The sequence below is a fragment of the Cetorhinus maximus genome, chromosome 6 (assembly GCF_964194155.1).
Source record: "Cetorhinus maximus chromosome 6, sCetMax3.hap1.1, whole genome shotgun sequence".
NCBI lineage: Eukaryota > Metazoa > Chordata > Chondrichthyes > Lamniformes > Cetorhinidae > Cetorhinus > Cetorhinus maximus.
Genome location: NC_135884.1, coordinates 23,177,627 through 23,193,005, shown reverse-complemented (window position 1 = coordinate 23,193,005; position 15,379 = coordinate 23,177,627). Strand labels below are relative to the sequence as shown.

The following is a 15,379-nucleotide window of genomic DNA, read 5'->3' as shown; positions in this document are numbered from 1 at the left end:
GGCCCCTGACCTGTGGTAATTTTGCAGGGGGCGGGTGAGGCTGAGGGTGGCCAGCCCATCCTTGCCTCAATTGAAGCCCTTAAATGGCCATTTATCACCTTGCTCAGGCCTCAGGCCCCCTTTCCAGGTCGGGGCACTGCTCCCACCCTCCCCGGAACCTGCCCCCCGTCCTCCAACACCCTCCATGCAGGTGTTCCCTTGCTCCCTGCCTCTCCAGCAAGGCCCCGCACCCTACTCTGCCTATCACCCCTTCCTGTCCTCACCATGAGACCCTGCACCTACCTGGTCTTGTGGGCTCTGGGATTTAGAATCTGGAGACTGGTTGTAGTCCCAGCAATGGCTAACGCTCTCGGTGGCACCTCTGGGATTACAGAGCTTCCAGCCAATCTGATTAGCTGGCCGCTCTCTGAGGTGGGACCTCCTCCCTATTGAGGGACAGAAATCTCACCTTCAGCTAATTAATGTTCTTCATTGTGTTAAATGGCTACGGGGCAGCCGGCATCGTCAAGTTCCGCGTTGACTCTTTGGGTGGCCGGGCGAGAAACGCTGCCCTTTGGGTGGCTGGGTGAGAAACGCTGCCCTTTGGGTGGCTGGGTGAGAAACGCTGCCCTTTGGGTGGCTGGGTGAAAAACCCTGCCCTTTGGGTGGCTGGGTGAGAAACCCTGCCCTTTGGGTGGCTGGGTGAGAAACCCTGCCCTTTGGGTGGCCGGGCGAGAAACGCTGCCCTTTGGGTGGCTGGGTGAGAAACCCTGCTCTTTGGGTGGCTGGGTGAGAAACCCTGCCCTTTGGGTGGCTGGGTGAGAAACCCTGCCCTTTGGGTGGCTGGGTGAGGAACACTGCCCTTTGGGTGGCTGGGTGAGAAACCCTGCCACCCATAAAATTCTGCCCTTTGTTTTTACACAAGCTTTGCTGGTACCAATCCTCTCCATCTTCCCACCTACAAATTAAACATTCTATATGTACTTTTGCCCTATAATATGAATGACATATTATCCTATATGTTACAAGGAACTTAACACAAACTAATTTCTAACAAGTCTTTGATGAAGCTAAGAGAACTAATCTTTCCAGTAGAACTTTGTTGTTTCATAATATATTTAGTACGCAACTACACTATCATTTTCAAAACAATCTGCTAAGCTTTGGAAAGGAGTATATATAGATGAAATATTTATCTTATTCAATGCTGACTCCTCCAACCCCATTTATGGGATCTCCTACTTTTCCATTCATGTACATCAGACATGGATACCAAATATTGTTATTCTTTCTCATTACCAGAAGTGTTTAATCCAATGAATGATATGCATCCATCCTCTAGTAGCTGATCAGTTTTATGTTAATTTGGCTCAGCTATCAATAATTCGTAGATTAATCACTAGCTCATTGGCAAAGAACAAATATAAAAGGTATTGTGAATGACTTACCATAGGCCCAGCCTATACAAATACACTCGAAAATGGCCACAAAGAGGAGGCACATGCCACTCGAAGCATATGCATCAAAGAGCTGGAAAACATACATTCCTCCCTTTCAACACAAAGAAAACAGTTCATTATTTCATTTCCTCGGAAAACGTTTACTTAGTTTTGCTACTGTACATTTGTAATTGCTCTACTACACATAACTGTCTCACTGAAAATATTTTAAGTCGATTGTTAACTAAACAAACATCATTTTTAAAAATGGCAATCCGCTGTAAACCAATAAATGCAAATCAATACAATAAACTTCAGTTCAAAAGACTGATCTTAAGTAGAACAGAAAAATTAACCAGCATCTGAGGAAAACGTATTCTCACTTACAACCCCCATCATTACGTAATATCCGAGTTATTTTAGTTGGACGGGCAGAAGGGTCAGGTCGATTTTTATTTCGGGTGCAGATTGGGCAGGCGGTCGGTGGGTCCATGTTCGCGGGAGTCCCGATCGATTTTTGTGCTCAGGCTTCATTTAAATAAGAAAGCTGAGCTGCCAGCGCACAAGTGCTCCTTCTGCTTCCGTAAGAAAATTATTAAAAGAACTTACCTGGAGTATCTTGGGTGCAGCTTCCAGCAGTCCCTTTAAGGACCAATGGTTAGACCACTCTATGCTGTGTTCCACTTCGCAGAGGCTTGGGCAGCCCACCCACAGCCTATTGGGAGAGTAAATTGAATTGAGGTCCTATGTGTGACATAGGATCCTGAGGTGCATAAATTCACGAGGTTCCCACCTATCCTGGGTGGGAAGTGCTGGACACCTATTAACTGGCCAGCTCCAAAATTGTGAGGGGCAGGGTGTTAGCTGCAGCTGGGCAGTAAGTGCAGCACAGAGACTGTCATCTCACTACTGCTGCAGTCCCATCAACAAAGAGGCAATAATTAGACCAAAATTGGCCCCTCTGTTTTCCTCTCAGCACCTTGCTGTTCACAATGAAAAATGGAACAATAGTGAGATGTGTATGGCCCTCAGTAATTCAATACATTTATTTTTAAGGCTATTAACTGGCCAGCTCCAAAATTGTGAGGGGCTGTGAACAGCAAGGTGCTGAGAGGAAAACAGAGGGGCCAATTTTGGTCTAATTATTGCCCCTTTGTTGATGGGACCGCAGCAGTAGTGAGATGACAGTCTCTGTGCTGTACTTACTGCCCAGCTGCAGCTAACACCCTGCCCCTCACGGTTTATCTGGTTAGCTTACTTTTTAAATTTCTCCTGTCCCGTGCCATATCCACTTAGTCACTCATGGAGGAAACAGACACTTCTGTAGTTTCCAAATCTTATAGTGACCGCTGGGATAAGATGCAGCCCAAGAGACGAGCATCCAGTGTCATTGACAAAGTATTACCTTTTTTTCCTGTGGTAGCCCTTCCAGGCAGAATCTATTTAAGAGGAGTAGAGTATAATGCATTCTGCAGTAGAAAAAGTAATTTCTTTAAGAATAAGTGAATATTTTTGGATTCCTTAAAGAATAACTTAGAATATGATTAATGTAATTATCGCTTGCTCATGCAGCTTACTCTTAATTTTGAATTAATTAATCAAGTATTTTAACTGTGAACTATCAGGAATAGACTGTTTAAAACATTTTCTTTTGAACAGTTCAATAGGATTTCGGTCAGCAGCAAAATTATTTCCAGTATTATAAACCTAGAAGAGCAGAATGTAACAGAAATAAATTTTGGATTCGAGAATGTTATCTCCACAGTATCCACTAGTGAGCATGAAAGGTTAAGTGGAATAGGCTACATTGGCAAGCAGGATAGACTTATCTCCACTGGGACTTTACACAGGATAGAGGCAAGTACTTCTACATGACAAGGTCACTCTGTAAACATATAGGCCTCACAGTGACTGTTTTTCTGGCACCAAACGGCTTCCTAAGTCTCCAACATGGCAGGCAGGAGGTGCACGCTCATTATGAGCCAGATGTGTACCATCCTCCAAGCTGGTGTGCAGGCAAAATATTTGGTGTCCATGGACATGCCTGAAACAGGTGCTAAGCCCATTGTCTATTCCTAACACCACAGCCTCCTCAGAAATACTGGGTTGCCCTGAATGCAGTTGATGTCATACTGGCTGCTTTCAAGAAAATCTGTTCTACCTGTGGTCTAACACACGGTCCTTAAAAGAACTGCTGCAGGCCAGAAATAACAAGGTAAGTCTTTAAAATATACTTACCTGAATATGGAGGAGCAGTAGTAGTCTACCCAGCTCCATATTCAAACCACACAGTCTGCTGCCAGCCACTACTCCACCATGTCCCACTCCCCACAATCATAACCTTTGCTGATCCTAATCTCTACTCTCTCAGACCCTGGTCTCCGCCACTACCCACTCTTCCTGATCACGGCTATCCATTTCTCTCCCCACTGGAATTCCCACCTTCCCAACCTGATCCATTCCCCCAGCAGCCCCTCATCCCCTTCCCCACTACTTCCCAGTCCCCTTTAAGGACTCACCTGAAGGCCACTTCTGGCTTTGCAGCAGCCCGGTCGTTGGTTCTTCTTTGCCGGAAAGCTGCTTGGGGACACCTATTTGGTGTCCAGAGCTCAACAGCTCAATGAAAAGCAGGCACTGGGCCCAAGATCACATGTGCCTTAAGGCCTATCCATTCTGGTGTATGTATTACTTCCTGCATCCACCAGATTTGATTTCTAAGCTAAACTGTGATTTTTTAAAAACATCTATTATCAGTTTTTTAATTTAGTGGCACTTATTCATTGTTTCTATTTGCCTAAAATATATGTTTTAAAATAGCTCATGGCCATTTTGTGAAATAAAATAGTTACTACTCTATTAGCCAAAGAAATTGTCTTGAGGACACCAATTTTGAAGTAGCCCATACTCAGATGGCAGCGAAATTATTATTTTATTGCCATAAATAACATTTTATAGGACACATGCAATAAAAATGTTAGTTAAATCACTCCATTTATGCAGATTTGAACTTATAAACTGATTTTTAGGTGCCCAATAAGATTTACCCATCCTATTTAGGAATGTAATTAACTTCATTGGTTTTCAAATTTGATTAGTTGAAATTGTTCCCATTCAACTTGTGTCATGTCAACGGTGGGTATCTTTGAAAAGAAAGCACAACTTGCTTCTTGCTTTCATACGTCAAATCCAAAAAGCTCCTGTATGTTTGTTATATTACCTAGGATTCCAGCCTAGGATTCCATTGCATTCTAAATCGTTTGTCCCCCTCATCTTCCTTGGACCAGCTCCTTATCTGAACGAATCCAATGGGCTCTTCTAACATTTTCCTCAAGATCCCTGATCTTGGTTCTGATGCTCCACTGCCACTGTTCCTCACTGCTTTGGTGGTCTACCTGTTCTGCTGGTATGCTCTGCTAATAAATGAGGACACCTCTGTTTGTCCCAGGATCAATCCCTGGACGCTCTTGGCCAACTCTCCACTCCATCTTGGCTAACTTTGGATTGTCACTTCCCTGTTCTCCGTTTATGGCAAAGCCATCTCTCTCTTAATCTTTGCCATGACTATGTAATCTGAAATCCCTTTCTGCCCATTTGCTGGTGTGTTGGATATAAGCCCATTACTTTTCTATCTTCCTTTATCTTTCCTTTTTCTTGGGCCCATCTTTCTTCCTTATCCTTTCTTCCACCCAGTCATTTCGCCTTCATTTCTCCCCTCTCAGGAACTTTGTTCCCTCAAATCCATACCCCAAGCCATTGTTGCTTCTCTGCCTTCTCGCTTGCCTGCCCATCCCTTCGATAAACTCATAACCACCCTCTGTGCTTTTCTTGGCATTCTCCACAGGACCCATTGAGATACCCATCGTTGCTTCCTGATTAGTAACAATGCCATCCACCCAAGCCCTATCTCTTACTGGCTTTCAAGCCTAGAAACATACCTGCTGGGTGTTAAATCTCATGAGCTCAGGGCCCTTGTCATTCATGACCTTTACATGGATGAATGCATTGACATTCTGGCTTTGACTAAAAATTAATTCATAGGTGGTGACATTTTGTCCCAGACGGACACGTCTTCATCCGGCGATACTTTCCACCACCTGCCCTGTCAAAAGTACTGTTGTGGCACTATGGCCCCATTCACTAAATCATAACTGTGGCCAGAATTTTCCAGCCCCTTTGGCGCCAGGCATCATAGCGGGCAGGGGGAAATATGGCAAGAAGGCCAGAAATTGGTCTCACGCCAGCATGAGAGCATAGCGGGTTGATCTGATGGTGTCCGCCGTGGCGGAATGTGAATCCCGCTGGAGGGCAGCGTGAACCCACTTTGCAGATGGCGGACCTGCCAAGAAGCAGAGGATGCTGGATCCCTGGAGGAACATGTGCATTGCATGCTGGGTGGATTCTCATGGATCAAGGCTCCGTCGCAAAGCAGCTCTCGGAAGCTGGGAGGTCTCCGCTGATGTCTCGGGTCTGCCTCGAAGCATCACAATCTTGGCCATGGTGTACAATGGATGTTTAACGAGGTGGGAGAGGGGAAGGTCCAGCTGTGAGTGGGAGAGGAAAGTGTACTGGAGGTGTGGAGGGGGTGGGGGGTGGGGGAGGTGAAAGATGAAGGTGTCAGGGGTGGGGGGATTGAGGTTGGGAGGGGGGGAACGAAGGTGTTGGGAAGGGGGACAAAGATGTTGGGGGGTTCTGGTTGGGAGGGGGAGGAGGGAGTATGGGAGAGGAGGGTGTAACGGAGGAAGCTGAAACAAGTGGGGAGGTAGGCGTAAGGGGGAGGAAGACATAAGGGAAGGGGATGGGAGGGGGGAAGTAATTTGGAGGGGGAAGAAGTTCAGGGGGAGGGAGTTCGGAAGGCAGGAAGGAGTTCGGAGGGGAGGAAGGGGTTCGGAGGTGGGGGGGGAGGTATCCAGGGTGGAGGAGGGAGTACGGGGGGGATGCCCTGTGGATGTGTGATGGGTTTGAGAGTGTGTGAGTTGAGAGTGATGAGGTGGTTGACTTACCCTAGTGGAAAGGAGGAGAGCATTCATTCTCTTCCTGCACTGGATTGCTGACTTCCTCTGCATTCCAGTGGTGCTGACCATCGCTGCCACCACATCCCAGGCTGGATTGGTGACTCTAGTGGACCTCCTGCAGCCAGAGCAGGCGTACAGGACATCACAGGGGTTTTCCACTGCATCCTGCAGGCACCCCCAGAGAGGTGTCACTAAATTTGGGGGCTGCCGTCTTCTTTGCTTTCGGGGCCTTCTATCACCTGGAGCAGTCCTGATCTGTAGACATGAAGTAGGCTGCACTCTGGTGCACTTTAAATATGGCGCCCGAAACGAGGAAGTCACAGGTCACAGCATGGCGGGCAAATCTGAGCCCACCTGCCAGCGATCCAGAGTGTTTCCCATGAATGTATTATTAATGAAGCAGGACACATTAGGAATGGAACGATACAGTGCGAAAAACCGCCATTGCAGTCGGAGGGTAAAAAGACATTTTTCCTGCCCGCTACCACACTTTGTGCAGATCTGGGACGATTCTGCCCAGAGCCCCTTGCTCTACTCCCCTGGTACCTTCACCTTCTTTAAGCACTCCACCTTGTTCATCCTTCTTGCCCCTCTTTAACAATATTTATCCTCTACCTCCATACTGCTGTCCCATGCCCTACCCTGGGGTTCTTACTAAGCTTTCCTACCAGCTTTCAACCTTGCAGCCTCAGCACTGTTTTATTTCTCATCCTCTGTGATTTCAATCTCCATCTCAGATCCCCATCTGACCCTCTCCTCTGAATTCATTGTCTTCCAGTCTCCCCTAAACTTTGTCCATTATATACACTCTCTTACGCATGGACACCTCCTAGACTTATTGAGTTCTCATCATTGGCAGCTGTGTCTTCAGCTCTAGACCCCATGCTTTGATTTCTCTACCTAAGCCCCTCAACCTCTCCACCTTCATATTCTCTTTTGAGACTCTTCTTAAAACCTATCTCTCTTACCAAGCTGCTGATCACCCCTGCTTTCTTTAGCTCAATGTCTATTTATTTCTGATTTATGCTTTTGTGAAGCATTTCTCTACAGTATAAATGTGAATTGCTGCTGTGTTGTTTTTATCCAATTTAAAATGAAAATTGTTACTTTAATTGATATGACCTGTAAATAATTTGAAGGTCATTCTCCTTAACATATTCATTCAGTTTTATATAAATCCAAAAAAATGAACAAAAAGCTTCAGGTTAAATTAGCTTACCTCTGTTACCATTATTAATCCAATCAAGTAAGATGCGATTGCAATTATGCAAATTAACTGTTCTCTTCTGTATCCTCTACGGAATATCTTAGGATACATGTCCATTATAGCTGTCACCAGACTTTCCATACAGACAAACTGCAAGGACAAGAGAAACTATGTTGAAATACATGGTCATATTTTGAATGTAAATTTATCTAAAGAGAAAATCAAGAGCAGTGAAAGTCCTAACAAACTTAATTGTATCACAACTCTGAGTCATCCTTTCTTGATTTTAGAAAGTTGAGTGATGATATGATCACCCTGCTATGTAAAGCGATGAAGTGATTCAATAGGGTAGATGCAGAGAAATTACTTTCCCTGGTGGGGGAAATCCAAAACAAGGAGGTAAATCTTCAAGGTAGAACTAGGGTAATCAGATGGAAAGCAATAGAAAAAAAATGCACTAAGGGTAATGGAATTCTGAAACTCATTGTCTTAAAAGTTTAAGGATGCTGTATCAATTGACATTTTTAAGATTGAGATTCATAGCTTTTTATTAGGCAAGGGTACCAAGGGGAATGGAAATAGTGCCCGTAAATGGAGTTGAGGTAGAGATCAGCCAGGATCTAATAGAATGGCAAAGCGGGTTTAAAGTGTCATTAGGCCAACTTTCTGTTCCTATGTTCCATTCTCAAATGGAGTCACAGAAATTAAACTTTTTGATAGCTAAGTCCTTGAGTCCAAGATTGTTCAATCTTGAGAACAGAAGATAAACTTGACATTACCCAGCTGAAAATTTTCTGGCTTTTAACATGGGTTCAGCAGGCACTGTGCATCTATTAGTGAGCCAGGAGCAGGAGCGTAGATAGTTACAGAGTCATACGGCAGGATTTTACATTCCCGCTAAAGTCAATGGGGTTTATAATGGCTCGCCGCACTTTATGGCCCTGTCCCCGCCGAAATGGCGCCGTAAAATTCTGCCCATAGAGTCATAGAGGTCTACAGCACAGAAAAAGGCCCTTCGGCCCATCGAGTCTGCATCGGCCAAACAAGCACCTAACTATTCTAATCCCATTTTCCAGCACTAGGCCCATAGCCTTGTATGCCATGGCATCGCAAGTGCACATCCAAATACTTCTTAAATGTTATGAGGGTTTCTGCCCCAACCACCCTTTCAGGCAGTGAGTTCCAGATTCCCACCACCCTCTGGGTGAAAAAATTCTTCCTCACATCCCCTCTAAACCTCCTGCCCCTTACCTTAAATCTATGCCCCCTGGTTACTGACCCCTCCACCAAGGGGAAAAGTTCCTTCCTATCGATGCCCCTCATAATTTTATACACATCAATCATGTCCCCCCTCAATCTCCTCTGCTCCAGAGAAAATAACCCCAGTCTATCCAATCTCTCCTCATAACTAAAACTCTCCAGCCCAGGCAACATCCTGGTAAATCTCATCTGCACTCTCTCTAGTGCAATCACATCCTTCCTATAATGCGGATTACAGAACTGCACACAATATTCCAGCTGTGGCCTAACCAGCATTTTATACAGTTTCGGCATAACCTCCCTGCTCTTATATTCTATGCCTCAGCTAATAAAGGCAAGTATCCCATGTGCCTTCTTAACCACCTTATCTACCTGTCCCGCTACCTTAAGGGACCAGTGGACATGCATACCAAGGTCCCTCTGATCCTCGGTACTTCCCAGGACCCTACCATTCATTGTGTATTCCCATGCCTTGTTGCCCTGCCCAAGTACATCACCTCACACTTCTCCAGATTAAATTCCATTTGCCACTGATCAGCCCATCTGACCAGCCCGTCTATATCCTCCTGTAATCTAAGGCTCTCCTCCTCACTATTTACCACTCCACCAATTTTCGTGTCATCCGCGAACTTACTGATCAACCCTCCTACATTCAAGTCTAAACCATTTATATATACCACAAACAGCAAGGGACCCAACACCGATCCCTGTGGAACCCCACTGGACACAGGCAGCCAGTCACAAAAACACCCCTCGATCATCACCCTCTGCTTCCTGCCACTCAGCCAATTCTGGATCCAATTTGCCAAATTGTCTTGGATCCCATGGGCTCTTATCTTTGTTATCAGTCTCCCATGTGGGACCTCATCAAAAGCCTTGCTGAAGTCCAAGTACACTACGTCAAATGCATTGCCCTCATCTACACACCTGGTCACCTCTTCAAAAATTCAATCAAATTGGTCAGACATGACCTCCCCTTAACGAAACCATGCTGGCTGTACTTGATTAATCCCTGCCTCTCCAAGTGTAGATTAATTAATTAGGTTAGTTAGGGTCTCCTGGCTGTGCTTGGCGGAACATGAGGCAATCCGGATTTCCCACCGAAGTCTGTCCAGAGCAATATATTTGACTCAATCAGAGTGTCATCTTGCCTTACATCCAGTAGATATCGTGGTTGATGTTTATGTTTGCAAGTCTGTTACTGGTTTGTCTTGTCTCTGGGTCATTTCCATACAGAAGATATTTTTAATGTGGATAGGCCCATGGAACAGCTTCACCCACAGACCACAATTATTCGAATTAGAAGTGTGCAGGGAAAATCTTCTGGAAATTCGAGGACAATCTTTGAGTGGGCGCACTAAATTGGGGGAAAGATTTGGAAATGATACAAGAATCAAAGAGATGAGCAGATGCAAGAAGCAGAAAAAGCATTCAGAGATGCCAGAGCAAAACCAGCAGTTGTTGGTCCAGGAATAGCTGCAACAGATTGCCTCAATAGATGGGGAATCAGCAGAGTGAGAAGTCATAGGCAACTTTGCACGGGTTGGTATAAACACAGCAAACTAATAAAACTGACCAACTATTATATTACTAATTAATTTTTGTGAACAGCTCATTATGTACTTTCAAAAAGGCATTCTTCAAATTCATACAGTCACCTCAGCAATTTTAAAACAAAGCTGTCAGTGTGGTACACAGCTACCAACGTAACATCAGCATATTAATCACTCAATAAACTCAGTCAGCAATTCATTAACTTAGTTCTTAAGTTCAACCAGCAGCTTATTGTTTAAATAGTTGGCTAATTTAATAGGAAATAGGAAAAAACTGTGTACCAAAGTAATAAATGTGAGGGACCAAAATCTCTAAAATGGAAGAACAAAGATGTTGAAATGAAGTTAAGAAAGAAAACAGACTGTACAAACCCAACCGGGAAAGGAAGGGCAAATACTTAGAATAAATAATTATTCCAAAAATGTTCAAGTTGGTTACATCTATAAAATATGAAAAGAATAGAATCATTGAAGATGAGTGAAAAATATAAACTAATGAAGGATCATTTTGGAGAACCTAATATCTTTATCTTTTGATGAATAAGGCTCCTGCCAAGTGCCAGAATACTGGATCACACCCATCATATAAAATAGTGGATCACACCCATCATATAAAATACTGGATCACACCCATCATATAAAATACTGAATCACACCCATCATATAAAATACTGGATCACACCCATCATATAAAATACTGGATCACACCCATCATATAAAATACTGGATCACACCCATCATATAAAATACTGGATCACACCCACCATATAAAATACTGGATCACACCCATCATATAAAATACTGGATCACACCCATCATATAAAATACTGGATCAGGCCCACCATATAAAATACTGGATCAGGCCCACCATATAAAATACTGGATCACACCCATCATATAAAATACTGGATCACACCCACCATATAAAATACTGGATCACACCCATCATATAAAATAGTGGATCACACCCATCATATAAAATACTGGATCACACCCACCATATAAAATACTGAATCACACCCATCATATAAAATACTGGATCACACCCATCATATAAAATACTGGATCACACCCATCATATAAAATATTGGATCACACCCATCATATAAAATACTGGATCACACCCACCATATAAAATACTGGATCAGGCCCACCATATAAAATACTGGATCACACCCACCATATAAAATACTGGATCAGGCCCACCATATAAAATACTGGATCACACCCACCATATAAAATACTGGATCACACCCATCATATAAAATACTGGATCACACCCATCATATAAAATACTGGATCACACCTACCATATAAAATACTGGATCACACCCATCATATAAAATACTGGATCACGCCCACCATATAAAATACTGGATCACGCCCACCATATAAAATACTGGATCACACCCACCATATAAAATACTGGATCACGCCCATCATATAAAATACTGGATCACGCCCACCATATAAAATACTGGATCACACCCACCATATAAAATACTGGATCAGGCCCACCATATAAAATACTGGATCAGGCCCACCATATAAAATACTGGATCACACCCATCATACAAAATACTGGATCACACCCACCATATAAAATACTGGATCAAACCCATCATATAAAATACTGGATCACACCCACCATATAAAATACTGGATCAGGCCCACCATATAAAATACTGGATCACACCCATCATATAAAATACTGGATCACACCCACCATATAAAATACTGGATCACACCCATCATATAAAATACCGGATCACGCCCACCATATAAAATACTGGATTACGCCCACCATATAAAATACTGGATCACACCCACCATATAAAATACTGGATCACACCCACCATATAAAATACTGGATCACACCCACCATATAAAATACTGGATCACACCCACCATATAAAATACTGGATCACGCCCATCATATAAAATACTGGATCACGCCCACCATATAAAATACTGGATCACACCCACCATATAAAATACTGGATCACACCCACCATATAAAATACTGGATCACACCCACCATGTAAAATACTGGATCACACCCACCATATAAAATACCGGATCACACCCACCATATAAAATACTGGATTACGCCCACCATATAAAATACTGGATCACACCCACCATATAAAATACTGGATCACACCCACCATATAAAATACTGGATCACACCCACCATATAAAATACTGGATCACACCCACCATATAAAATACTGGATCACGCCCATCATATAAAATACTGGATCACGCCCACCATATAAAATACTGGATCACACCCACCATATAAAATACTGGATCACACCCACCATGTAAAATACTGGATCACACCCACCATATAAAATAAGCATGACACCCCTGAATTGGCTCCTGCCTTCTGACATGTCTGGCTTACATTGTTCTACCAGGAGTTATACCCTTGACAGCATAAGATCTCTTGGGATCACAGGTATATACAGACTATTCCACTACATCAGGTGCAATCCCTAGTGAAGGCAGAAGGAAAGGATAACATGGGAACACGGAAGGTACGGGAACTGCATCACTTGCAGGATAAACTATCTCGGGCAGTGGATCTAACAGGGAACAGTGGTATATGAGAAAGCTTAGACTCCACATGGTGTTGATATACACAATCCTCCAGCGCTGTCAGTGATCTGCACCACATTGCCAGTGACAATGAAAGCCACCATAGACCCAGGCTTTAATGTCACAAAGCTTCTCCCAGACGCACACACAGGGAGCATCACAGATCTCAGCCATTTCTCAGTGCACAAAGGAGCTAAGTGAAGCTGTGTAATGCTACAATTCCTTCTGCATTAAGTTCAGCAGCAAGCTGAAAAGGAAATTGCTATATAAAGCACCAAATTACTGGCTCCATCATAATAAAAAAAAAATCATTGGCTACACTCACAGCTATTTGTGCATCTACCCTGTGCATATTAAAGAGGGAAAAGGTCTCTACCCCACAACATCCTGCCTAATTCCAGTGTAAGCATCATGCTTTCTTTCTAAGGCAATCAAATGCAACGAGAGAGTGCAGGTTGCTGTCACTGCTGAGATAACTTGTAAGGCCTCAGCAGAGGGGGCTGTAAGTGTATATCTGCAATGAACCATGATGTATGTCGGGGGATGGCGGTCATTGCTTTTGGAAGTTGCACCTTCAGTTACCTGTGTGCAAGAATAGTAACTGACTGCTCCTGTCTTCTCCACTCATGTCACTGATGGGGACCAATAATTTGTCTGAGTGTAAAACACAGGGTGTATGTGAGTTTCCTGGACCCTTCACTCAGGATTGGCTATTTCCAAGCAACATGAAGTAAACCCATGACTGCTTCTCGCAGTTTCGAGCGAGGGTCATCCAGAACAGCTTCTTACTCCAAGTATCATCAGTGTTGATCTCTGCTTAATGACTAATTCTAGTTCAGACAATTGTTTGTCCAACCTAAAATTACCATCTTGCTTAACTGTTTTTTATGGAGGTGAATGATTCTTCAACATGAGCCACGGCGATAAGTTAGGATTCCGAAGGGAAGTTGTGAGTGGAGGTTGTGCCCATCCCAAACACGGTACTAAGCTATGAAGAGACATGGTCAGGAACCCAAAACAAACTGATTCTGGCCCCATTATGCAACCCCTTCACCAACATTGCTTAACCGCTATCCCAAGTGGGAACAGAAATTCTAAGCTTGTTTTGTAACCAATCTACTTGCGTGGTCACTTTCTTCTGCCTTCTTTCTCTGAGTCTGAACCATATCAGATCGCTTCAGTTACAAGAAAGGCCCTTTAGTTCATTAAGATTCTGGTCAACAATAGAAATGGCCAAATTTTCAATTCCGGAATAATCATTACTGCTTTGAATGACAAATTGTATCGAGATCGATGCATTGCAGAAAATAAGCACAAGGCCATCAACTTAGTTTGAGTCTATGGCCGTATTGATACATAAGCTAATTTTGTAATCATCAGTCAAAATTACAAACACTCAAGAGGCGAACCTTCTACAAGCGAACCTTATTAGGTTTTGATAAAAAATGAAGCGTCTGAACAGTCATGGTAATACATTATTATTAAAATATATTCTGCAGACATGGTTGGAACTTTCCATTTTAATGATATGGTAATTTCCAAGTTAAAAATAGATTTTTATTTTAAAGTTGTCTTGCCACAAAAAGTTCAGTCAGAAATTACATCTAAAAATTCATGGAGCCACAAGGAAGATATGCTGCCAATGTAGTTCACTGTCAAATAGTGTGACTGATGACTAATTGTAAAGTTTGACAGTACCACAGCACTTATTCTAGTTACACTGGCTTGTGAAAACACATGTACATTCCTTTATGAGAAATTGTTTTCATGTTTATTTTACCTGACTGTCCAGTCCAAGAAAAATGAGCATCAAGAAGAATAGAACAGCCCATAATGGTGCAAGAGGCATCATAGTGACAGCCTTCGGATAAGCAATGAACGTCAGCCCAGGACCTAAATGTAAACATGAAGATGTTATTAATGATCTCAGATATTCCCTGGATTAAGGCAAATTTTGAGGCAGCCACCCATCTTTCCAGTCTCTCTAGCTCTATTATGCTGCTAAGTTAAGACCACACGGTATAAATTTAAACAGGGAATCAAAAGATGAGCATAGTGTGTTTGCCCTAATTGCTTTCTGTTTCAGTTGTCTTATGAGGAAAGGTTGAGCAGGTTCGGCCTATACTCATTGGAGTTTAGAAGAATGGGAGGCGATTTTATTGAAACATATAAAATTCTGAGGGGGTTGGACAAGATGAAAGGATATTTCCCCTCATGAGGGAATTTAAAACTAGGAGGCGCAGTTTAAAAATGAGGGGTCTCTCATTTAGGACGGAGGTGAGGAATTGCTTGTCCCAAAGTGTCATTAATCTTTGGAATTCTCTA

General features: G+C 43.2%; 1 protein-coding gene across 1 annotated transcript in view; it reads right to left on the bottom strand.

Annotated features, from left to right (window-relative positions):
• Positions 1-15,379, bottom strand: part of slc6a11b (solute carrier family 6 member 11b) — a 177,158-nt gene that overhangs the window by 11,563 nt on the left and 150,216 nt on the right. The window contains exons 10-12 of the mRNA XM_078543413.1: positions 14,835-14,947; positions 7,650-7,787; positions 1,428-1,530 (exon numbers count right to left, since the gene is read on the bottom strand). Coding sequence (XP_078399539.1) covers positions 1,428-1,530; positions 7,650-7,787; positions 14,835-14,947 — 354 coding nt within the window. The remainder of the gene's footprint in view (positions 1-1,427; positions 1,531-7,649; positions 7,788-14,834; positions 14,948-15,379) is intronic.